The 27,599-nt window shown below is 44.3% G+C and overlaps 1 protein-coding gene across 1 annotated transcript in view; it reads right to left on the bottom strand.

Moving 5' to 3' along the window:
- Positions 1–27,599, bottom strand: part of LOC111870653 — a 45,122-nt gene that overhangs the window by 1,987 nt on the left and 15,536 nt on the right. Inside the window, exons 2-3 of the mRNA XM_023863121.2 lie at positions 7,467–7,614; positions 244–2,050 (exon numbers count right to left, since the gene is read on the bottom strand). Coding sequence (XP_023718889.2) covers positions 244–2,050; positions 7,467–7,614 — 1,955 coding nt within the window. The remainder of the gene's footprint in view (positions 1–243; positions 2,051–7,466; positions 7,615–27,599) is intronic.

Genomic DNA, 27,599 nt, shown 5'->3' with positions numbered 1-27,599 from the left:
GAAGAATTCTGTCTTCTGGAAAATAACGAGGTGTCGCTGGACTAAATAGCGTTATATCTCAGAAAACAGGACTCTTCATGATGAGAACTGCCCACGAAATCATTAAAATAAAATACTTAATATTTTTAAACTTTACTTTATACTCAGGGTCTCGTTAAGGCTTAATCCAGTCCTGTCAAATTATGAAGATGTGAGTTTCACCCCCAGCTTGTACGCCCAAATGATTCTGAGTACTGTTCTCACCTGGAACATCGCAGCTGATCTGGGTCCTGTTCGCACGCCGTCATTCGTCTGCTCCTCCAACTCAAGCATGACGCCGTCATTCTTGCTAGTCGCTGGGTCATTGTTATTGTTGTTTTGTGGAAAGACCTGTTGAGGGATATCAAGTGATGTCGCTTCCTCTCCATAGTCTACTAGCCGTCGATCCACCGAAATCATGTGATGAGGTGTCTCCGGATCACTCCCTGGAGTCAATTCCTCCCCCGAACTGCCCTGTCGCCCTATTAAGAACTGTTGTCTCCGTTGAGACACTGTCATCTTCACCAGAGATGACATCGGATTGCTGGTGACTGGAGGAGTTCCCCTACCGTCTGTGCCGTCGGAGTGTCGGACCAGTGGATGCCCACTTCCGGAAGAGGAGTCTGAGCTCTGGCGAATGCAAGTCTGACAGCGTCGCTGAGGAAGGAATGCAAGTCGAAACGTCACACTCTCGCGTCTTGTCTTCGCCACCGGTTTTCCTGCAGACGGATTTTCTCCAACATTTTGCTGTGTTTCATCCCCGTTAGGACTCTCAATCACTTCATACGTGGCTACAAAATCCGCTGTACCTGGTCCATTTGCAGCCACATTTGCATTCATACAATGATGACAGTCAGAGGAAGACGTCAATGCTGCAGTTGGGATGTGGAAACTCTGAACAGAAACACTGTCACAATAAGAGAGAGACTGACGACGAAGAGAGAAATTGTCGTGGTGAACAGGCGGAGGGCCAAAACTATTTCCAGCTGCTACGGCCTTCCCGTTGCTGCTGTAGGTCTCAAAGTCCCGACTACATCGGGCAACATTGCCGCCATATTTGCCACTTCTTGGTCGCCACCAAAGCAGCACTTTAACAGCCTCCTTGCGGGCTGCCTCATTACGGAATACATAAATGAATGGCGTGACGCATCCGCTGGAAAGGGCAGTGAGTAGCGCAAGAGAGCGGAATGGCTCTGGAACAAGGTTAGCTTCTATCTTATAAGAGTCTACAGTGGCGCCAACCCCGCCCCAGGTGTCGATTAGTAGGGTTACAAAGTATGGCGTCCAACAGAAAAGGTACGATGTTATAACCATGGCAGCGGTTTTCACGGCGCGGCCCTCTTCACGGAAAAGAAGTGCAGAGAAACTGGCATTTGAGGGCCGTCTTTTTGGCATTCCTATAGACAAAGGCGGGCTTTTCCATGGTCGTCGAAAATTCTCAGGTGTTCCTGATGAAGCTGGAGGAACTGATAAGTCTAGAGAACCCCCTCTGCTGGCAACCACTTCGCCGGGGTTCGCAGAGATGCTGTGCCGCCGTGTGCGTTCGCTGTTCCTGTGAGCTGCATTGTACATCCGGGCGTAGATCCAGCACAGAGCGAACAAAGGCAAGGTGAAGCCCAGGGTGACCAGCACCAATGCATACGTGAGGCGGAACACTTCGCCTTCATCCCCAGCTGTGCAGTTTGAATAATGTACAGCCACTGTGGCAGGGACGGGTGAAAGGAGGGCGCCCAGGAATGGCGGGGTGGCCAGCAACCCTGCGACTCCCCAAGCACCGGCGATCATTGCCCGGCTCCTTCCTCTGGTAATTGTCATGGCATAATGGAGAGGACTCAGAACGGCGTTGTAGCGGTCAACAGCAATGGCGAGCACGGAGAAAATGGCTGCCGTAACAGCAAGCGTGGTGAGGCCAGAGCTTACCTGTCGCAACCACGACAGTGCTGCCACTTCATGGTGCAACACTTGTACCAGCAGGATAGGAACGACAATGAAGGATGTCATGAGGTTCGCCAGCACCAGGCTGAGAACGAACCTGCAACAAACAACAGAGGCCATGACAATCCTTACACTGCCCTGCGCAAGTACTTGCCTGCGATTTGGAGACGTGGACTCTCTCGTGTCCCTAGGTGCAGTCTGCACGTAACAGCAAAGGAATATAAGCGCTGCATACACAATTTAGTTGTAAAACCAGACAGGAAGAGACAATTCGTGACACTTATGCAAACACAGATGCATAATATTAAATGGACATTAAGCAAACAAACACTGAGGGTGTAATCCTTTAAAGCACAGTGGTAAGTATAATAAATTCTAACATTTTAAAATCTATGCTTTTTCCAAAAGTGTATTTATCAATTTAATTTGAACCCAAAGAGTGACTTTTCCCCCCACTACACAGCTTCAAGGGGCACGCGGTAGCGTAGTTGGTTTAGGCACTATGCTACAAGCCGGAAGGTCGCGGGTTTAAGCCCCCCTGGGTCATTGATTTTTTTTTTCAATTGACCTAATCCTTCCGGCCGCACTATGGCCCTGGGGCGACTCAGCCTCTAACAGAAATGAGTACCAGGAATTAATTAAATAATTTTTCTGGGGAGTAAAGTGCGGCCGGCGCGTAAGGCTGACAACCTTACCGCCATCTTTGAGCCGATTGTCTGGATAATGTGGGACCCTCAACGTCTCACAACCGTATGGGCCTTCACGGCCTGTTACAGGGATAGCTACACTTTCACACAGCTTTAAGGAGCTGATTCTTGTATCACAGGTAGTATGCTTTCTGTAACAAAGGAACTGCATCTTTAAAGGTTATCAGGTGAGCCGCGTGCTTCAGCAGAGTTAACTGGATTCATCTGGAGCAGGATGGGGTCCAGTGACGGGCTCTTAAGACAATGAACCTTCAGCTACCATAACAGGTGGAGAGTCTGAACTATCATAACCTATTTGTGAAGATATATTTTAACAAAATCCCTCCATCTAAGACTTGGATTACCAGGTTGTCTCTTCCATTCAGATTTTGAGATAAAAATTGTGTATGGATAACTCATCTCTCCATTGAGGGCTATACGTCTCGCCTATCTCATGTTCTTTCCGCCACTCCAATATTCTGCGTAATGTATAAGTTATAATCATTTTAAGATGATGTGTAAGCTACAATTAAAAATGTCTACTTCCTTGCGCTTAATAATAATAAACTACAGTTAGTATTTCCTCTTTTACGATCCTTTTTAATCTGGATAAGAATACAAAAATCATTACATAACAGTTAACTGTCGTTGCAACTTTCTTACACTCTTTCTATGGAAACGAAATGCAAAAGCAATTTATCAAACATAAAATTTACTATGAGGGATATCCGGAAAGTAAAGATGCAAGTCCAGAACAAATGCAAGAGATTTTATTCCCCACTCAAATGGCAGTGCTGCCGTGAGAGATTGGAACCATATTACAGGGCTGAGTTCACAGTCCACAGTCACGGCAACGCTGTGTTCGCAGGATGTGTTTAAAATGGCCTTGAAGATTCGAAATCCCGTCAAATATGAGGTTCGTGCAGTAATTCGATTTTTTCACGCGAAAGGAGAAACTGTTATTGAAATTCATGGACAAATTGTTTCTGTTTAACGCGAAGATGTTATGAACATGTAGATTGTAGATTGGTGTACTCAATTTGAAGCCGGAAGAAGTGATGTTCATGATGAAACAAGGAGTGGAAGGCCATCTGTTGTCACTGATGAAATTATCCAAAAACTTATGAAAACATTCATGCTGACAGACGTCTAACCATCGATGAACTTCATCAACAGTGTCCAGAAGTGTCAAGAACTGTTCTCCATGTCTAAGAGAGCAGGAGGGAGTCGTCTACGACGCTGAAATAAAAAAAAACTCCTTCACAGGCTCACTAAGTGCATTGCGATCCATGGTGACTATGTTGAAAAGTAAATAAAGGTGTGTTGTAAAAGTGCTACAAGTGAATTAAAAAAATGCAAATATTTTCTGGGTTTGTATCTTTACTTTCCGGATATCCGTATTTCGGTCCGTATGAGATAATAGGAGCATGAAGACTCGAAGTGGGCAATGTACCAAGGAGGCCTTGCAATAGGTAAATAGTTTATCATACAGAGGACGGCTGTGCATCTTGTAGTCCTACTTGTTTTGCATAATTTACGTAGGTTAAGTCAATGCTTTTAAATACGTGTTGCAGTTTATTTTTGGTAATGACTGGGGACCAACTGAATCAACAGGAAGGCGATTATACGAGTATCCACGTTAAATTCAGAAGCAAGCAACACAGCAAAATCAATTAATTAATTAATTCTGAACCACATAATCAAGAAACAAGAACAGCAAAAATTAATATCATTTCAGAAAAAGGATTGGCTAAAAAAGGGCCTTGATAAAATTAATCTCTCTAGAATATGCCTATTCAAAGAAAATTAGACGACAGTGTAAGATCCTTGTGTTACGGATCAGATGTTGGGGCAGTCACAGAACAACTGCTGAAGAATCTAGAAAGATTTCTCTGAAATCGGGAGCAAAATTAATTACCCACATGNGGGCTTTTTTTTTTTTTTTTTTTTTTTTAGTTTCTTGGGGTAGGGTGTGACTGAGTCCACCTGGTACGTGGGCCACTAAGTGGCCTATTTTACCAGCCCCTGACGATAGATGATGATGAGAGTGGAGCAGTCGGTGAAATGAAAATTGGTAGGGGAAACCAAAGTACTCGAAGAAAACATCCACCAGTGCCACTTTGTCGACCACGAATTCCACACGACTTGACATGGGCTGGAACCCGGGCCACCGCGGTGGGAAGCCGGTGACTAACTGCCTCAGCTTTGGCGTGGCTCTCAGCTATCTAACTATTGCTCTACAGCCCCTGTGGACCTTAGACGCTTTTTCAGTTTATTAATCTATACACAGTCGATAGGACTCCTTTGACGGGGCATCAGCCAGTCGCAAGGACGATACCTATACACAGAACACAAGCATCCATGCCTAGAGTCGGATTCAAACCCACGACCCTAGTGTTCGTGCGGGAGAAGTCGGTTCGGCGACATACAGATATATGGGCTTAATTAGTCTAGCCAAGGCCAGTGTTTGTAGCAAAGTTTGCCAGACTCTTGTTTCTATGGGAACCAAATGGAAAACTAATCTCAATACCTTACGACAAAAGGAGAATGCCGTAATGAACGACGCTGTTAAAGTGTCATAGGGGCACGCGGTAGCGTAGTTGGTTGAGGCACTATGCTACAAGCCGGAAGGTCGCAGGTTCAAGTCCCATTGAATTTTTTCAATTGACCTAATCCTTCCAGCCGCATTATGGCCCTGGGGTCGACTCAGCCTCTAACAGAAATGAGTACGAGGAATATTCTTGGGGGAAATGGGAGGCCGGCGCGTAGGGCTGATAACCTTGTCGCCATCTATGAGTCGATTGTATAGAAAATGCGAGAACCTCGATGTCTCACAACCCTATGAACCTCCACGGCCTGTTACAAGGATAGCATTTCTTACTTTTTATTTGCTTTCATTAAAGTGTCATCAGTAGACATTACGGCGTCGACCTTCGTCGCTTACAAGTACACCTACACCATTCTGTCTTAGGTTATTTAACGATGCTTTCGGTATCGAGAAAATTTAACATCGGATGCGGTGATTGTAGACTCCCAGTCATCATATGCTAATGAGTCACGCATGACTCGGAAACAAGAATGACTTTGCTGGCGACGACCAGCAGCAATTTACCTATCGTCGTCGACTAATGAATGAAAAATTTAAAAAGGGTACGAAAGGAAGTGGTGGTGGCCTAACTGAGGTATTATTCCAGAATATGCCTGGAGGGAATGAAGAAAGCAAAGAAATCTTCAGTAAGGATAGCGGTGTCCCACCGGAGATTCGAACATAGCACCTATCGAACACACGTCGGGAGCGCCATCTCTAGACCAGAGGTTTCTAAACTCTTTCGGACCACCGCCCCCTTGGTTACATAAACTCCTCCCCAGTAGCCCCTTCTTCAGAACAGCTGTTTGCACAACCCACTAAGGAAGACAATAACAATAAAATCAAATGCTACATTTAGTAACTACTTCACTGTTAGCAAATTCTTGATGCGATGGATGGGCTTGTCTGGTCTAAACTCACTTCAGTAGTAAATAAGCGAACAACACGTTCGCAGAAGCCCACCTCTAGCGCAACCATACCGTCCGGCCGCGCCATAGCTCAAGCGGTTAGTCGCTGGCTTCCCACCGTGGCGGCTCGGGTTCGAACCCGGATCAGGTCAAGTGGGATTTGTGGTGGACAAAGTGGCGCTGGGCGGGTTTTCTCCGAGTACTTTGGTTTACACTGCCAATCTTCATTCCACCAAATTCTCCATCATCATAATCACCCGGGGCAGGTACAATAGGCCAATCAGTGGCCGCCGTGCCTAGTGGACCCAGCTGGACTCCCCCACTAAGCGAATTAAAAAAAACCATACCGCCTCCTCGTACAGCCCACTTTTGGAACCACTGCTCTAGACCAACCTGTATGGCCTCTAGATTATTATTATTATTATTATTATTATTATTATTATTATTATATAAACTGCCTTATTTTATATTTTGTAAGTATTTGTTGTTTCTTTCTATGTTCTCGTGCTAACTTTGTAATTGGCCTCTGGGATGTTACGTTTGCAGGTCAGTAACAGAGAACTGAATTGAATTATTACTACTACTACTACGGGAGAGGGTCAGTAAACAGTCCATAAATGGATGTAAAACAGCTGTAATGGTCGTAATAGGGCTTCTGTGTGTATCACTAGGTAGCAGCACAGTCCAGCTTCATGACGGTCTAGGTAGCAGACGCGCATGCGCAAGTTCGGAGGCTAGTTTCAGTAGTCAAAATTGTGACCGTGTATGAGGAGTGTATTACGGAAGAGCAGCGTTCTGTTGTGTGTATTTTGTGGACAAATGGGCTCAACGCAAAGAATATCCACAAAGAAATGTTTCCTGTTTCCGGTGGAACTGTTTGTCGCGCAAAGCAGTTCCACCCTGGTGGCAAACGTTTCGCTGATGAAGGATAGGTTGAGACAACAGTCAAAAGACTTCTTTGCTGCGGGTTTCGACGCACTGGTAAAGCCATGGGACAAATATATTAATGTTGGTGTCGAGAAACAAATGCTTTCTTCCAGGTTCGAATATCACATGTTTTACCTTTTATATCCATTTGTGGCCTTTTTACTGGCTCTAATTCGTATATCAAGAGCAGTCTTTCCAGACATGTTGAAGTTTACGTTTTGTGAAATCCTGACCTCAGAATGTCCTTCAGCGGGCTATAAAATGCAAGAATGGATAAACGAAAGGGTTGCCTATGGAAACCATTTGCAGAGATTAGAATTCCGAATTTAACCGTTAGATTTAAACGGGAATTTCACTAGTTGGGTCTGAAGTTTCATGTTAATGACGGCCGACCGACTGACTGACCTGTTGGAAGGCGACCTCAGAGCAGGGCGACGGTGGAACACGATGGAGACCAGGATGTTAGCTCCAGAGCCCACCACGGACAGCACAATGAGGGCTGTCGCCTGCAGTGGCCTAGCGGTGTCCTCAGACGTCTCCTCCTGGTCCGGCACTGAAACCACAAGCAAACGACTCTATGAAGCCGTGAAGGTTCAAACCATGACTGCAGTTTTATATGGAAGGAAAGGGAATGTTTGGTGGGCGATGCGTAGAAAATTTGGTCCTCAGTGACAGGAAGTATTGACTGAAAGGGTTAAATTTATTGTGGCGTATAGACACACTGCTGAGGAGTGACTCTGTAAACAGCGGCCGTTTCTGGGCGATGGCCCGGCAAACACGCTCCCTTGTTAGGCAGCAGATTCTTAATGCAGCAGTTGGATTACAACAATGAAAACGGGGTGTTTTTTGTGTGATACGTGTCGAGATGTTATAAGCAGCGGACAAATTTAGTTGAGCGCCAGTTGAGTTCTGTATGGGAGGCTACGAAGAGATAACCTGAGAGAGTGAAAGTTGAAGAATCTCCACTGCTAGAAGCCGTTGCCAGTAAACGGCCGGTGAAAGAAAAGCTTAGCCGGTGCTGTGCTGATCTGTGAATTGTGAAGATTAGCAGTGGCGTTGTAATTACTTGTAGTTCCGAGTCGTCTGTATAAGTCGTCAGTAAATCCATTCACCAATCCGAACCCCGTCTATAGTCACGCATGGAAAAGTGAGCGAATACGGAGTTGGGGGGGTCAAGACTAAGGAATGAGAAATTTGTATAAAACACACGATCGGTAGCGGATATCAAAAGGAGAAGACTTGACTGCTTGGAGCATATGATTGAACTAAACCCAACGAAAGCGGCTATGAAGAATTCTGAAGAAGAAGGAAAGAATGAAAATACCCAAACTGATATGGCTGGAATATGTAGAGAATGATTTACGAGAGCTACAAATGAAGAGATGACGAATAGTCAAGTATTTTAGACAAACGTAGCGGCAAACGACACGCGAGGAATTAGGAGGCTGGAGAAAATTACATAATAAGAAACTTCATAATTCGCATTCCTAACCAAATGATGTTTGGGCGATCAAGTGCAGGAGGATGAGATGGACTGGATATGTAGCGCGCATGGAAAAGATTAGAAATTCACACAAAATTGTGGTTAGAAAACACGGAATAAACAGGCGTAGGTGTAGGATCTAGGTGTATAGGGTATTATGATATTACAGCGGAACATGGAGAAATAGAATAAAAGATGAGGATTGGATTCATCTGGCTTGGGATGGAGACCAAATGCTGGTTTGAGGGAACACGGTAATGAATATTTGGGTTCCCTAAGAGGTAAGAAACGACTAGCTGTGAGACCAGTGTCTTCTGAAAAAGGGCCCTGTTCTGCGGAATTAGTTTTGGAGAAGAACCAGGGTGAACTGTTAGGCGGCACAGACAGACAAATTCTCAATCGATAACCCGCATAAAAAGGACAAGGAAGTACTGCGATAGTCCATTCTGCTGTCGAAGTTACGAATGCGTGGGGATATGCCCACATTTTCTTCATAAGGAATTGTCTCAGGGACTGCGGACACACTTGGGCCTTCAATCTTATTGCGAGGCGTAAGCACAGCGGCATCGCACAAAAGTTTGTACACATCTATCTGAACCCGGAACCGCGTGTCTGACAGCTCTGGTACGATCTCCTTCAATATTTACTGTTCTGTACCCCTCACTTATCGACAGTCCATAAGATGCACAATAAAATGATAAAGGTAGCCCTGTAACAGGCCGTGGAGACCCCGAGGTTGTGAGATGTCGGGGCTCTCACAAATTCTAGACAATCGGCTCACAGATGGCGGTGAGGTTGTCAGCCCTAAGCGCCGGCCGCCCTTTACTTCCATAAAGATTCCTGGCACTCATTTCTGTTAGAGACTGAGTCGACACCAGTGCCATGGTGCGGCTGGAAGGATTAGGTCAATTGAAAAATCAAATGACTTCAACGGAAATCGAACCCGCGACCTTCCAGTCTGTAGCATAGTGACTTAACCAATTAAGCTACCGCATGCCCCCGTAAGATTCATAATTTCAGCATCAGTTCTGAATGGAAAGAACCACTGAATCGATTAGAGCTATGATTGAAGGAGTCTGAGAGCCGGGGTTCGGGTCCTGGCAAGGGGAAGCGTTTTCTTTTCTCCCCAATGTCGAGACTTGCTTTCTGGGGCCCACCCAGCCGCTTACATAATGGGTACCGGAGGCTATCCCCAGGGGACAAAGCGGCCGGGGCATGAAGATGACCACTCACCTCCATTTAATGCAGAGGTAAAGAATGATGGAGCTATACCTTCACTCCCTCATACGTCTTCATGTCGTGGTGCTAAACTTTAAGCACAAGGAATACTTTTCTGTCGGTCACTGTGTTCAAGGACCAATAATAAAGATCGAAATTTATTTTCATCGAAAATAATAAACTATAGAGGTTCTACAATCAGAAATTCTATTAATTTATTTTTGTCTCTGACTTATATAACTATGCTGTCAATAATTCGAACTACACAGCTTCGAATGACTGGATGATTTTGAATAACGAATTGTAAATTATGTTGAAGGAAGCGGTCGTGGCCCTATTTTATGCACTATTCTGGCGTACAGACCCAAGCACGAAACAATTTCTGAATCATGAGGGAAGAAGACAGCAGCGCGCTACTTGTTCGGCTGTGCGCAGAAAACTGACGCAGTAGCCGTATGTGCAGCGAAGTGACTACCAGGATCATATGATGCTCATCACAGGGTCACCACCGAGTGTAGCCAGTCCCTAGGGCCAAGTAACGAAGTTGACAGCTATTAACTAGGCGAAAAGGGAAACCCGAGAAAAATACGAGAAAAAATAACGTAGTTGTAACCAATTACGTTAGAAGAGTATCATGTTCTGCGAAGTCATGTAGTGTGGTAGATGTTTGTCGACGTTTCGGTGGAACACTAATTCCATTTTCAGGGCTTATGAGTAGGCAAAACCGCCAAGCAACAAGTTTTGTTCTTCTTGGTTGTCTGGCTTACTCTTCGGTACTGATGATGGTTACAGTAATTTCTATCGAAATTTTTATCAGAATACACGGCGTCACATCCCACGTTAACCTTAAACATGATCTAAATGAGAAGTTAATAGCACCGAGTTGTCTTCTACGACAGTCTCATGGGCAAATGCAGTCTTTTAAGTTGTCAGGTCCATCCAGTATACGTGTGGGGAGGCGTCAAGATTTATTCCCTTTGACGTACCAGAATATTGAGTTCCTGGTGAGACATTTGTTAACGTTGTAAATCCTTTTGAAGTCTCTCTGAGCCTGAATTATGGAACCAGACTTCAAGCAACACCTACAGTCCCAGTTTCCTATGTCTGATGACTTCTCATCCGCTCACCAATCCCAATAAATCTTACCAAAGTATCATTAATGTGAAACAGTGCGGACAGTGCTACGCAAAGCTGCAACACAGTTACCGGGTGGATAACCGACATTCGCTACCCGACAGCGGAAGAGGCTTTATTTTTCACAACAGCACTGAGTCTCACCGAGCCCTCTGTCCATTCAAGTGTGTCCTATCACGAGGATAAAACGGCCGGAACGTGAAGCTGGCCGCTGATCTTCGTCTGTCAAGTTTGACAACTCATGGAGATATGCAGCTATGATGCAGGACGGTTTAGTGAATGCAGTGATCAGGCTGCGAGTTGGACGAATGGGATATCAGGGTTCCATTCCTCGCAGAGGCCCACCTACCCCTCTGTCTAATGGGTACCGAGGGCTCATTCCGTGGGAATAAAGCTGCCGGGGCGCGAAGCTGAACATTCTTCTCCACCTAGTGTGAGCCTGGATAGCTCAGTTAACATAGTGACCAGAACACGGGCTGGCAGCACAGGAAATCTCAGCTCATTTTCCGGCAGAAACACAGAATCTTCTATTGTGCACAGCGCCCAACCCGACTGTGAGTCCAACCCACCTTCCTATCCAATGGGCAAAGGGATAAAGCGGCAAGAGAGTGAAGCTGACCAGTCACCTCTGTCTACTGACGAGGTTAGAATACATGAAGGTATAAAATAATTTTACCGTTAAGAGTTCTATCTTGTGGTAGCAGAGCGTGCTACACACTTCATGTCGGCTTGTTTGCTTGGCTTATTCTTCGACAATGAAGATAGAGGCGAAATATTCCTCCGAAACTTCGGCCGATTTTCAAGAACTCCACGTCGTTGTATCCCAGAACACAGAAACCTTCACGACCTCAGCTGTTACATCTTTACACTGGTATATTCGGAATCCTACAAGAGCCCAACCGGAAGTCATGGATTAAAGGCTGGCACTCTGCTCTGTGTCAGGTAGCCCAGAGGTTCAAACTTCGTCGTAGCCTCTAATATAATTTTAATATCCTGACGTATTTCTGTTTTGGTAATAAGAGTCATAAACATCGCTTTTAGCTTACTTTCTTTATTTTGAAAAAAATAAACAGGCTTATGATATCATCACGCTGTCTGTGTCTCTGTATGTTCCTCTTCTATCAACTTCTGAATACCTGGACCAATCTTTATAAAACTTGGTATGTACACAGTGTGTCCAGGTTCTGTTAGGACTGTGTTCATTAAAAATACAAGACGTGAATTATTTTCAAAATTTCACTTTTTTATTCAAAATAGTCTCCTTCTGAATCAATACATAGCCGGAATCGATTGGAACGTTTTCGAAAACAGTCACTGTACTCTTTTGTGGAATCGCATTTAAAACTGGGGTACATTCCCTTTGGATGTCCTGGATGGTGTCGTGATGGTCTCCTTTCATCGCCAACTTAACTTTTGGGAACAACCAGAAATCTGCTGGAGCCAAATCTGGCGAATATGGAGGGTGATCAGGGACTGTGATCCCTTTTCTGGCCAAAAAATCGTGCACGATCTTCGATTTGTGGGGTGGGGCACTGTCGTGGAAGAGCAACCAGGAACCTTGCTCTCGATATTCAGGTCGAATTCGAAGAATTCTCGCCCACAAACGATTGAGGAATTCGAGATAATAATCAAAATTCCTTGTGAATGATTCCTTTGGAATCGAAGAGAACGGTTAGCAGTGTCTTTACTCGACTCTTTTGCATGCGCACTTTCTTTGGTTTCGGCTTCTTTGGCCTCAACCACGCTGCACTCTGCCGCTTTGTGACAGGCTCATTTTGAAAACACCATGTCTCATCACTAGTAATAATCGATTTTGTAAATTTTGTATCACTTTGGGCCGACCGTAACATGTCTTTGCAGTGTTCCACTCTGGCGTATTTTTCATCGCCTGACAGCGCGTGCGGTACAAACCGCACACAGACCTTCCGTTTGGAAGGAAGCCGCCTTGGCCTAATCTAAGTACTATCTGGACTGTTCCAAAGGACTGAGGAAAACCATGAAAAGTCAAGTCAGGATAGTTAGTGTCCTGGCCAAGATTCGAACCTGTCACCTCCCGAACACATGTTTAGACCGTTAAAGCTACCCCCATCTGCTCGGTATTTAGACAATTAGCATTTGGGTCGGACCCGGGCAGAAAGTTCTACAACCCCCTGGGTGTCCGCGGCCTTCACTTCTCACTGAGAGTCGCTAGTGATACCAGAGAGAAGAGTCCATTTCCGGGGCTACCAGTGAAGATCGACCTGCACTTAGGTGACCTCACGTGACCCTCGCTGTGCAGTTTAAATGCTGTATAAATGATGACACTTTAATGCTGAGAGTTGTGAAGAAGGCGCGGTAGAAGCGCGGATCAGCAACTGCTACTTGGGCCAAAACAGAACTGTTTATTTTATTTCAATTGAACAGTACGCAAGTAGTCTAGTGGCCAATATGTTCCGAACTGATGTTATACACAACAGGCAAGTCTGTCTCCATCCCTTCACCCTATGATGGTCCCACAATCCCTCACTTCCCAAGAGTCAAGATTAAAGTCTCTACCAGTATTATGAATACTAAGAACTTGAGGCTTTGGAAAGTCAGCTGACTGAACTGATGCAGAGAAGCGATGTGGGTGTATGCACTGAGGGTAGCTCTTGAAGCTTCAGTTTATGATTTCGTGTGCTCACGCAATCGCTCGAACACAAATCCTACGAGATTCACACGAAATGTCAAATGTTACCAATCATCAAATGAGGAAATATAGAGGTTACAATCCTAAATGCCATAGGTCATGTTATAATCGAGCCTCGTACAATATGACCCATAGCAACGACTTCTTTTTTAATTCGCTTAGTGGGGGGTGGAGTCCAGCTGGGTCCACTAAGCACGGCGGCCACTGATTGGCCTATTGTACCTGCCCCGGGTGATTATGATGATGGAGAATTTGGTGGAATGAAGATTGGCAGGGGAAACCGAAGTACTCGGAGAAAACCCGCCCCAGCGCCACTTTGTCCACCACAAATCCCTCTTCACCAGACCCGGGATCGAACCAGGGCCGCCGCGGTGGGAAGCCAGTGACTAACCGCTTGAGGTATGGTGCGGCCTTAGTAATGACTTTATTAACCATCTTAAATTCAGTGGTTACTATATGTACCACCTGCTCTAACATATTAAAACTCTGCATTCTGCCCACACAGTGTATTTATGTGTTCCATATGGTTCTCACAATAAACAGCGATTATTTCCCTAAACAGCATTAACCGGTTGGGCTTTGTAGCGGAGACGTAGTGTGTTTCCTGTGCGGTAAGAAATTAATTATGACGTAATTGTAATAAATTCAGCCTTCAGGAGTCATAGTGTGGTCTGGAGGCTTCCAGAGCCGTTATAAAGTAAAATATTGTTATGATTTTCGGGTGACTGGGAACCAAGAATCACTGTGCTGGCGAGCTCCGGCTTCGACCCTTATAAGGAAACCTGTACATGGAGTCAGTACTTCACAACGTTCTTACAATGTATCTATAGTGATCCTGCTGAATACACTGTAATACAACTATCTGTAAATGAGTTCGACACACAACCACTTCGCAAATCGTTACTAACTTACTACTTAACCAATTAAACTAACTCCATGGATTGTTGCTTATGTAAGAGCGAATGTGCAATAAATTCACTATATCAAATATGGCGTGAAGTTATTTGTCGCGTTATACACACCCAACACGTATGCTACATCTACCACTCATCTCATCTTACTGGATTTGATCGTCGTAATGACATATGACTGGATACAGTACATGAAGATCACCATGTATGGAATTTCAAGACTTTTCTCACCAACACTCTTGAGTTTATTCCGGATCGGGGATCCCCAGCAATTGAGCCCCCCCCGCCCCCTATGAATATTCGGTGAACAACGTATGACTGATTAATGAGCGGTTTATCTATTTATTTACTAGTGTATTTTGGTGAGGATATATAAAGTGTAGTATCCTTCATGATGGATACGGTTTACGATTATATTTGTTATTCGTGGGAGTTGGAGTTAAACGTCGGTCTCGGCGCATCATTCGGTAACATGTAGGACAGGAAATGAATACGACATTAAGCATGGGAAGTTGGCCGTGCCATAGCTCAAGCAGTTAGTCACCGGCTTCCCACCGCGGTGGCCCGGGTCCGAGGCCCGGCCAGGTCATGTGGAATTTGTGGTGGACGAAGTGGCGCTGAGACAGATTTTCTCTGAGTATTTTGGTTTCCTCTGCCAATCCTCATTCCAACGATTGCTCCACAATCATCATCATCATCTTCTATCAACTGGGGCTGGTACAATAGGCCAATTAGTGACTGCAGTACCAAGTGGACTCTGTCTCTCGCCAAGGGAAGCAAAAAGCAGGGGAAGTTAGCAGCATGAAAGCTCGTATAATAAACGATAAAGACTTCCCGCTGAATTCGCAGCGGCTGTTCTATGTTTCTATGACGTCACCGAGAACAGCGCCTGGAGTCATGAGTTTACTTCTAGAGATAAATTACTGTTATGGGACATTTACTGCCTCTCATAATCTGCGCGATCTATTTGCGACGATGAAAAGCGCAGAATAAGACACTTTCTCCCTCGGATCAACCTCGACTCTGCCCTTGGCTCCGAGGGGACATGCCACCTGCTACGCAAGTACGACCTCTGGAAGGGTTCCAGCTGCAAGAGTCCTTGGCCTCCAGTGCGCGGGCACGAGGTCATGCTGACAGAAGAGAACACAGTCTGAATTTTCAAGGGCTCAGCCGTTCACAGCACTCAACAGCGCAAGTGAGGCCGCATAACTGAAATATTTCAGCTGAACACTTAAAACATGCGGGCCATGACTCTGAAATAAATGGCGTCTATACATTGCCAGAGTGGGCACGCGGTACCGTAGTTGGGTGAGACACTATGCTAAAAGCCGGAAGGTCACGGGTTCGATTCCCGAAGAGCTCATTGCATTTTTCAATTGACCTGATCCTTCCGAGGAGCCGGGATAGCGTAGTCGGTATAGCGACTGATCACGGGCTAGACGACCGAGGAGTCGGAGTTCGAGTGCCGGTGGGGGCAAGAATGTTTTCTTCTCCACGACGTCCAACCCGGCTCTGAGGTCCACCCAACCTCCTATCCAGTGGGTACCGGCAGTTCTTTTCCCGGGGGTAAAGCGGCAGGGACGTGAAGCTGTCCACTCAGCTCCGACTAATGCCGAGGTCAACAAAATGTGGATGTATAAATCCACTCCCCTATACTCCTTCATGACGTAATGCTTAATGGGTTAAGCATAGAGACAACGTATTTTTTACCTAATCCTTCCAGTCACACTATGGCTCTGGGGTCGACTCAACCTCTAACAGAAATGAGTACCGGGAATCTTTCTGGGGGCAAAGAGCGGCCGGCGCTTGATAATGACAACCTCACCGCCATCTGTGAGCCAACTGTGAGAGCCTCGACGTCTCAGAATGGCATGGGCCTCCAGGGCCTGTTACAGAAATAGCTTTACCTTGTTTTCTATACATTGGCAGAAGTTGTTCAAACACAATCCTCTTAGCAGATGGCCAAGTAAGAATGTCTGTATTTTGCAGTTTATTTAAAGACGATGTTGGTAACTCAGACTGTAGGCCATACCGAGAAATGTTTGGATAATGAAACATGATTTGGAAAGGAAAAGGATGACAGGTTAGTGACTGTGGTCTAATTGAAGGTAGTGGCCCATAATTTGCCCGAAGGAACTGAGGAAGACGACAGAAGACCTCAATCTGGACAGTCTATGTCCCGGCCGAGATTCGAACACAGTACCTCTCGAATACAAGTCAGAAGCTTTATCACTTAAGCTATTTCTTCGGTGCACAACGTGAAGTTCTGGAGACTAATTATAGTTATTAGATGAAAAACTGAATAAATGAATAGGAAAATACGGGATACCAGCTTCAACAGAAACATCTGTAAGGCCAGTCTGCGACAGAGAAGCCGCAGTAAGTACAACAGCTGTAAACAACAAAATCCTGAAGATGTCATGCTTAAAAGGTTTTTGTTCAGAGCCTGAAAAGAAGAGACTGCCTTGCAGACACAGGCATAGCTGGTAAGACTAATACTGATGCTTATACGTACAAAAGGTATAACATGAGAATGCGTGGATTGCTTTCAATTACATGAGGATAGGGTCATTTACGAACTTTTGTGACAGGGGAATAAACCTTCTCAAGTAGATCTACTGACTGTTATTATTAAACTGCAAATAGGTTTTACCCAGTGGCAGTGGTACTACAATAAGACACATCACACAAAATAACACACCACACTCAAACAATACATAGCATACAGAACTATATAAACAAAGGACAGTATAAACAATGAATACAATGCCAATACAATTACAACTAAATTAAATAAATTAATATTAATAAAAATTAATCATACTATACAATAAACAGTAACAGTTCTGAAATATGTAATGTCATGAACTGATGCACCCACATTTCAACATGACCTTCAGGCGGAAAACTACAGGAACTTCCTTTACATTTTAATCCATCGAAGCCTGAAATTGATTCACTTTCTGAATTAATATCGAACTGCACAATTTGAAATAATAATTTTTGTGGTTTTGACAGCAATGGATCTTAATTTTGATGAATTAAGTCGAGAGGCCTGCATGAGATGCACACAGTAGCGACTTGGATCTTGGGACCATCTCAGTATATGCTCTAAGACAGAGGAAAATCAAGAGAGCCTGTGTCCCAGATGGTTGGCCGCAGGACTTTTAGAATGCAAGCTGACTTCCACAAATTTATCGGGGTGACAGGCCTTCATGAAACTTTAAATTTCTATCTGTCTACGGTTCTACAGCCCTTTGTTGGACCTTGGCAGGTTTTTCAGTCCCTTGATCTTTTTATACAGTCGCTCGGACTCCTTGGGCGGGGGATCAGCCCATCGCAAGGCCGCTACCTGCACACAAGACAACAGAAACACAGAATAATCGTACACAGACATCAATGCTTCAAGTGGGATTCTGACCTACGTTCACAGTGTTTGTGCGGGCGAAGACAGTTCATGCCTTACACCGTGCGGCCACTGTGATCGGTGCTTTAAATTCCTTCCGCATAGAAAATATATGTGACCCTTCGTTATAAATCAAAGAGCAGCTTAAGGCTATATAGGGAAATAATCGCTGTTTAGTTTGAGAATCACGGAGAGTGGAGTCTTTAAGTTTTAAACGTCGCGGTGAATACTATCATGCTGTTAAAGGGTTACTGGGAGTTGCTGGAATGGACATGTTACAGTGTCGAAAATACATTTTTTTTTTCAGTTATAACATCGGCGTACTTTATTTCCAGGAGCTGCACGCCTGTCTCACTGTCAAAGGCGCCAGAAATGATACACCGCGCCGTAAACAAGTATTTCGTGTGTACCTTCGTGACTGAGAGTTGAGGGGTTATCACCACCCTAATGCACTTCGAGACAGTCTGTAAATACACGTAGCAGCTTCGTTACTGCGCAACTGCGTCTATTTGTATTAGATGATGCGATATTAGACGCAAATCTTTATTCATATTTGTCTGTGATCCAGTGTTTGTTCGTTTTAGGAGTCTATATCAACTGACATTGTAACCAGGAACAGATGCGGCATAAACGCCCACACAGAAGGATCATATAGTACAGAGTGAATTGTATAGAACCGACCCGATGAATTTGCTAATAATTTCGCAGGTGATGCATATAACCACTCACAATTACGACATAATAATCCGTGGGCGGTGCTGAGTCGAATGGTGTGCGCATGATCGGCAAGTGGCAGCCTTTATGCTGCAAGGTCAAGGACAATGCCAAAACGTGTCTGCAGTGGGCAGGCGACAGTCATGGAGTACACTGTTGAACAGCGAGTGTTTCTAATGCCTACTTGAAAAAGGCGGACACTTTCAACACCTGCTCTGCTCACGGCACACAATCCAAGATAAGATATGTGTAAATTACTTTCATATCTGTATGGTATATTTTATATTACACCTCATTTCGTCGGGCCCGTTCTATATGAATCACCCTGTATAACAGCGAACCTAGGGCGAAAGACAACCTACAATGCGGAAAAAAAAAAATATAATTTCACATTCAACAATAATAGAATTTTAAATAATTTGAAATTTAAATTTAAAATTTTGACAAATTTTAAAATTTGATAAATTCTTGAAACTTCGTGACAGTTGCACGTGTTATATGGCTGTGAAGAACACTACTAATATGGATCCCTATTAGGTCAATTTAACAAATAGAAGTATTTAATGAGGCTGCCTGAAGATGTCCCAAATGTAGACTGAAACATGGAGCAGCTACCAAAGTAAAACCAACGTGAGCAATTCGATTGGTTTCCTTTTTTTTTTTTGTGTGTGTTGAAGGCCAAATACCACCAACTTACGCAGCTTTAATGAGATACTGTATTATCTTTAGGTAAAAGGTAAAGCTGTCCATTTGCTTAATTACGCACTACTCCATTAAGACGTGTGGGGGAGTGGAGGTATAGCTCCACCGTTCTTGACCTTGGCTCTAGATGGAGGCGACTGTGACAGCTTCACACTCAGAACGCTTTATCCCCGGGGAAACAGCCCTCGATAAACACTGGATACGAGGCTGGGTAGGTCCCACAGCCGGTCTGGACGAAATGGGGTAAAGAAAAACGTCTTGCTCCTACCGGGAATCGAATCCCGGTCGTCCAGCTCGTACCCTACAGCTACCTCGGCTCCACAATTCGTATGGAGTGTATTTAACGCCGCGAGCTGTAACTTAGAGACCTACAGGGTCGAAAGCTCTGGCGGTAATGCAAATTAAATGAGAATGTGTTATCCTGATATCTGGCTAGAGAGGCCGAGGAAAGTCAGTATAAACCTCAATCCGGAGAGCTGGTGTATGGCCGAGAATCGAACCCGGGTACCTTCCAAATAAAAACCAGAAGCGTCAACTTGTTCGGTGCTTCCATGCCTCGGAGAGGCCTTGCATCTGACGGACTTGTTTCCGAACCAGTTTACCAGTCAAGTTTCGGGTAGAACTTCCAGGGAAACTATCCACTGATAATTAATGAGACAGCACAAAATGAGGCCAAGGTTACCACTACATGCAACACTGAGGCTGAATATAGAGTGAAAACAGGAATAAGAGGAAGCAGAGAGGGTTACCGTGGCGGTAACGCTCTCAACTTGTATCCAGGTAATGTTCCGTTCGATTGAAGGCCGAGACAACGGCTATTTCGACTGTGGTTCTTCCTGGTTTTCCTCTGTCCCTTCAGGGAAATGTCAGGATAGTACCTCAATTAGGTCACAACCACTTTCTTCCAAATCCCTTCCAATTCATCGTGACGCCGACCATGCATTTCTATCTAATGCCGAGGTCAAGAATGGTGGATCTATATACACACTCCCCCATACGTCTTCATGTTTAATTAATTAAGCACGTGGACTTTATCCTTTTACTACCACCCACCCATTCGATGCTATATAGTCCAGACACTGGCAGCGTCATAAAATAACAGATAAAAAATCCGACGTCCACGTGCATTCAGGCTGATCAATAATATAAGAGGCCACAACAGTATCCTTACAGACTAGAGACCAGAGGCCATACGGTCTATTATAAGGACGGGAAGGCCTTGGGGAGGAAGGACTTAGCATGCAATTTAGACTCACGAGAGAAGCCAATATTCTGAAAATAATTAGGTAGCACAATTGTTGGATTTCGGCTTGGTTCTCATTCGTTGAATGCTCAGCATGTCGTCCAAACTGGAGTCACTACGTTTTTCCGAAATGTCTGTGAACTTTTACTGGACTACACGACATTAGAGAGCATGTCTGTCTGCTGCCTTTAAACCACAGTGGTTACTATATGTAACGCTAACTTTCAACGTACTAGAACTCAGCATTCTGCCTACAGATTATATTTTTTTGTGTGTTCTGTATGGTTCTCACAATAAACAGAGATTATTTCCCTGAACAGCATTAACTGGTTATGCTCTGGTTATGGAGACGTAATGTGTTCCCTGTGAGGTACGGACTGAACTCTGCATTCTGCCCACACAGTGTGTTTGTGTGTTCCGTATGGTTCTCACAATAAACAGTGGTTATTTCCCTAAACAGAATTAACCGGTTGAGCTTTGTAGCAGAGACGTAATGTGTTTCCTGTGAGGTACGAACTGAACTCTGCATTCTGCCCACACAGTGTGTTTGTGTGTTCCGTATGGTTCTGACAATAAACAGCGACTGTTTCCCTAAAGAGCACTGGGCCTCGCAGCAGAGACGTGATATGGTTCCTGTGAGATACGGACTGAAATTTTAAAATGTTAGATTAATTTCATGCTTCAGAGGTTCACAGAGAACGAAACGGATTCATCGACCTTCCTTAACAAAACATGACCTGTATGTAGGTCGTGAACTCATCTGTAAGACACAGCAGGTCAGGAAGTAATCCGCGCCCAACCGTCACTCAACCCTAAGCTGAACATAACGTAAAGGTAAATTTATCCCCTTCATTAATTCAGTACTACGCCATGAAAGCGTACGAGGGTGTGCACTGCAGCTTCACGAACTTCTAATCTTTGTACCAGACTGAAGTACAGGAGCAGGGATAGCTCGGTCGGTATACAGCAACTGACTACGGGTTGGACGACAGGGGGTCGGAGTTTGAGTTCCGGTAAGGTCAGTCCAGACCGGCTCTGGGGTCCATCCAACCTCATATCCAATGGATACGGTGGGCTCTTTCCTCGGGGGGTAAAGAGGCAGAGGCGTGAAGCTGACCACTCGCTTCCAGCTAGTGCCGAGGTCAAGAAAATATGAACCTGCATATCCACTCCTCCAATACGCCTTCATGGCGTAGTGCTTAATTAGTTAAGCACAGGGGCAATGTTACCTTTACCAGATAGATGTTAGTGTCACATTCATTCCTCTGTGCTTTACCCGCGGAGAAAGAGTCCACGGTACAAATCGGAAAGGAAGCTGCTTCGATATCAGAAAGTCTGGACGAAAAAGGGGTTTGGAGGTGTAGCTCAAAATATTATCGATGTCGACGAAAGGTCAGCTTTATTTCCCGGGCGATTTATCCCCGGAGAAAGAGTCCACGGTACTCACTGAATAGGGTTGGCCACAGAGTTGGTGCGGGGGAGTGAAGGTATAGTTCCATTCATTCTTAACGTGGGCACTACGACGTAGTTGGAGGTGAGTGGTCAGCTTCATGCTGAGGTCGAATTCGCCCCCAGAAAATGATACGGAAGGAGGGCGTCGTGATGCAATATGAAGTACTGTCCTGGTATTTACTTGAAGGGACTGAGAAAAATCACGAGAATTCTCTCTGGAAAGATACGTATTATTTCCGCTTTCGGGCAGGATAGAACGTGTTTAGGCTGAGATTGCAAGTTTTCTCCAACCGAATACAGGTCAGAAGCTGGAGCCAAATTGCTCGGTACCTAAGAAACAAAATACTGTTGCAGATTCGAGTACAGAAGCCGGTAAGGGCCTTCCACGAGCTAAGACGTGTCAACGTACACACAGTGTCACTGCTGGGATATGTGACTTCCATGCAATTGACTATACGCAACGTAGCGTGACATGACGGCTGAAAGCCGGAACACTGGAGCAAGAAAGGGCGTCCACTGCTACGCAACGGCGCAGTAAACACGATTCCGCAACAACAGAAAAACTGTTGGATACGGTGTTTTCTATGCGATCCGTACGGAGGCTATATGACGAGGATCAAAGGGAAAAGTCAGTCGGCATATTTGAGCCTTGAGCTGCACTTAGCAGCTGGTATCTGGCACCGACAAGGGAAAAATCAGAGGACTTCATGCGTGCTGTAGCCGTAGTGATCTCCAGTGTAAATCAGTTGTATTGTTATATTACAGTTCTTTCTAGTGACGAGTTATAAGCCTTCAGTAAATCCAATTATTCATCCAAACCCCGTGTCTAGTAACTAACACGTGATAATCTGAACAGTGGAGCAGGGATTCTGCAGTCCAGCCGATGTATTGAGTCCTTGCTTGGTTTCACGACGAAAAATACTCAAGATTCCGTCACGCCTTAATACAGGAAGATAAGAGAGTAAGTCAGCTCAATCGGTAATTATTCTGTCTTCCTTTCTGGAGGTGTCCGATTCGAATCTCGGCCGGTAAACCTATTATTCTGGGTGTTTTGTGGTTTTCCTCAGCCGTTCAAGGCGAAGGAAGAGATATTACCTTACGTTAGGAGATCATCCGTACCTTCCGCAACCAATTCATTATTCACTATTAACTTACCGACAGAGCCAATGTACATTTTTGTTACTCATAGTGTCGATATTTAAAACATAAACAAAGTAAGAAACCAAATTCATTACTGTTTAATGAGTCACGTTCCGGGTCAGAGATGAAACCCCAGACTTAGAGACTGAAGATGTGATAATGTGCTGCCTGGTCAGGCACACTGAACAGCTAAGAGGGTGATCACATATGAGTATAGGACAATAGTGGGATATTGATCAGCAGGAGGAAACTGAAGCAACTTCGAGAGAAATGTGCTTTAGTGCCACTTCATCCCAAAAGAAATCTCAGATTATATCTCCAGTGACTTAAGCGAGGATTATCAGTCAGAAGCCGCAGAATGACCATTTGACCTATATCATGATCAAAACCATAAATGAAAGAAAGAGTGTAAACATGTTACATGTAAGCAAAGAGAAACTATATAGAATGACACTTCAGATGAGGAAAACATATCTTAAATCACTAAGTGAATAGATAACAGGATTTTGATATGGGCATCGTTTAATTAAATGTCTATTCCCAACACAGAGGGCCTATTTATGTCTCCATTTGTGATGTCATTCATTCGTCACCCTACCACATATAGGTCACGGCCCAGTGTACATTCATCAACAAGGAATTAAAGTAGAGAAGATTTACAAGCTCTCTTGGCTGGCTGTGACGGTCAGCCCGTGCGCCAGGTAGAAACGAGGTGAACAGCTGCACTCGGACCGGCACGTCAGAGTCACGGAGAAGTTGAGGGCACTTTTCATGCATTCCAATCTCAGTGTTACTAGATAGTTCAATGAAAACAAACCAGACATTAAATGGGTCACAAATGGAAGCAAAACAGCTGTAATTGATGTAACAGGTTTCCTATGTGTATCACTAGGTAGCAGCAGAGGCGCATGCGCAAATTCAGCCGTTCAGCCCGTAGCTCATCGCTATTCAGATTCCCCAGTCTTACATAACCTAACCTAACCTAACCTAAACTTTCCTAACCTCTTATAACATAATTTCCTAACCACAGCTAACGAAATATAACCCACATTAAGGTAACCTAATCAGATCAAACGTAACCCCCTTCACCTCGCTTATCAGGATCTTCAGTGTAGAAAAGTAAGCCAAGGAAGACAGCAGCAGGAAGCTGGAGGCAAACTTCTGGCGTCTCCGAACTATACAACATTACAACGCAGAAGACCGTACCCTTCAAAGTTCAGCAGTTTCTGTAGAATGAATGCATCACATCCTGATGATGACCAGCAAGATAAAAACATATAGCTAAGTTACTGCATACAGTTAGTACTGTGTACAAGACTGTACGAGTATTAGTGGAATAAACTTAACGCTTGAGAACATATTTCACCATTTATCTGCGAATATTCCTCTGATATTAGCAAAATAATATTCATGTCCCAAATACAGTTCAGCAATGAAATTTTCAATATCCAAAATTCAGTAGCAGCTCAGAATGTTTCCAAGAAGCTTGTGAGAAATAAAAATTACATTATGATCAAAGAAAGTCCTTCGAGGAAATTGTACAAAAATTACAGTCACGTTGAATTTCAGGAACTCAACATCACGCCTTTCTGGCTGGAAATTTTCAAGAGAAAACCAAAGCGTTTGAACCGGATCTGGGACTTAAGGGGGCTCCGACTCTTTCTCTGGGGATAGGGCGGACGGAATGTGAAAGTGGCCAGTCACCTCCCAATACGTGGACCCATACCTCCCCTTCCCAACACGTCTTCATCCCGGTGTGTTTAATTACACCTGTGATCACCTTTTTAACCCAACATTTTATGGAAAATATACTGGTATCTCTGTAAGTAATTTTTCTAAACTCGTCTAATGACAGATTTTTGCCTACTTTCCTAAAGTAGGCTTACTGGATCTCCATGCTGTGTCTCTCTGCATCCATTCCCTCATCAACGTTTGAATGCCTGAACAAAAATTTACGAAAATTGTTACGCATGGCAACTGAACCCACCTCAGTGGCGTACTTCATAACTCACTCCCATCAGTGTGTGTGTCTGTATGTGTATCCCTCGTACCATCGCTAGGCAACATCTCCGTAAAATGTAGCCCTCGTAAATTTGCTAGTCAACAGCTCAGTAAACACGTTCCCGTGGCAGCGAATACACGTCAACAATACAAGGCTTGTTGGAAACGTCATTTTCTATGCGGTCCACGTCATATTAAAGGAAAGTAGGCTATTTCTTCTCCCCAGAACTTCTTGTTAATTTATTTAATGACGCTTAATCTTTCTATGTACTTAGCACCGCGAATACCCGAATAAGGATACCATTTGGGGGCGAGATACAATCCTGTGACCTCTTGGATACGAGACGTCTGATCGACAATGGTGCCTTATGGGTAATTCAAAGAAATACATGGGTTTCAGACTTGGGCACACAGCGTAAACATACACAGTTCCGTAATACATGCCAAGAAACAAAATATTTCTTATCCACAATGGAGTCACCTACGGAGAATTCATAGAATGTAAATGTGAAACATGACGAATTCAGAAGTGACATCACCAAATAAAGTATGTCATGAAATTGGATAGACCGCCATCTTGCAACAGGAAGAGTACTGTACAGGCAACACTTTTACAGCTAGACTAGACTGCAAATGGAGTTCAATTTCATTTATTCGAAAGCTATGACATTTTGCTAAAGTGTACTTTCTTTTTGCATTTTTTTCCACCTTGGTTCTTTTGACATTTAACTGGCATTATGATGTGAAACATTTTCCATCTTGTTACACCAAGTAACATCACGCAGTGACAGGCAAACGGCAGTGGTCGCCAAGTTGTATACATCGATTCGTTGAAAGGTACACATACATAACGAGACCGTTCGTGGAAAATACTTCAGTCGGATGCCAGAAAATTACGTTATAGATAATCAGCTTCCAATATCAAAGGAGAGGCATGCAACTTCATACACCTAAGGTCGCGTATTGTACAGGGAAATCTCTCCAACGAAGTTGACAACACCATTGTGTCGTCTGCCACCAATTATGTGAAATTTTATGAAAGTATGCGTGTCCGTGGCCGGTCACGGTAGCCGAGTGGTCTAAGGCATGTACTGTCTTCGCTCGCTCGGAAGCTGGGATCGTGGGTTCGAATCGCACTGAGGGCATGGATGTTTAGTTTGTGTGTGTGTGCGGTTTTCTGTGTTTGCGTACAGGTAGAGGCCTTGCGACGAGCTGATCACCCGCCCAAGGAGTCCTACTGAATGTGTAAGATCTAAAAAAACCGAAGTGAACGGAGAAGTTCATTGAGGTAGGTCTAGGCCCACTGGGGCTGTAGTGTCAAGGGGGGGGGGATGTGTCCATGTGTGTATCCACATGCAGGAAATGTATGAATAGCATAAAAAACCTGGCACATTCAATATTTTTATTTAGTAGATAAGTACCTTAAAATTATAGCGTGATATAAGATGTCCAGTTAGGCCGAAACATGCAGTGTCCACTAAAGGAATACAAAGAAAGAACAGTGAACGACGTTGCACACAGACGGCACAAAATTTCCAAAGTCAAAGTACATTAGACTCAGACTATGTCTTTCATGTTTCTGTACAAGTTTTCTTGAAAACAATTATCGCTCCGATACATAATTTTTAATCACTCTCGATAGGCGCTTCATTCCCTCGCTCGTGGAGCTGAGCCCTTCTTGAGAAGCCGCCAATTGTGCAGCTACTCAAGTATTTCGCACTAATTTATGGAACCTGAAGGTTCATTACTATGTTCACAAGAGCCCTTCACTGGTCCCTATCCTGAGCCAGATCAGTCCAATCCATATCATCCCATCGTATCTCTCTAAGATCCAATTTAATATTATCCACCCATCTATGTCTTGGTCGTCATACTGGTCTCTTTCCTTCTGGCTTTCCCACCAATATCCTATATGCATTCGTCTCCCCCATTCGTGCTACATGCCCTGCCCATCTCATCCTCCTTGACTTGATCATTCTAATTGTACTTGGAGAAGAGTACAAGTTATGAAGCTCCTCATTATGCAGTTTTCTCCAACCTCCTGTCACTTCATCTCTCCTCGGTCCAAATATTCTCCTCAACACCCTGTTCTCAAACACCCTCAGTCTATGTTCCTCCCTTAATGTCAGAGGCGAAGTCTCGATACACGCCTAGAAGGAAACAGATCTTCATACAAAGCGTCCGTTATCGTTGTTTCGTTTTAAACGAAACTTGAACTGGTTGAGACATCTCAGCAAAACTGTCCAATATCAAGTTTCATGAACAGGGCTGTCGAGTTGCTACAGACATGGTGAAATCAATGGGAGAATTTATGCGTCCTCTAATTGCGAACGCGCTATATATGGAAAGGATAAAGACGGATCGACAGTGCTTAAACTTCAGATTTCATCTCGTCAAAATTGACGTAAGAACAAAAATCAAAAGACATTTTCTTGAAAATGTGTTCAATACTTGACTGGTAGAAAT

The sequence above is a fragment of the Cryptotermes secundus genome, unplaced genomic scaffold, assembly GCF_002891405.2.
Source record: "Cryptotermes secundus unplaced genomic scaffold, Csec_1.0 scaffold588, whole genome shotgun sequence".
Lineage (NCBI taxonomy): Eukaryota > Metazoa > Arthropoda > Insecta > Blattodea > Kalotermitidae > Cryptotermes > Cryptotermes secundus.
Note: the sequence above shows the minus strand (reverse complement) of the source record. Positions and strands in the feature narration are given on the sequence as shown.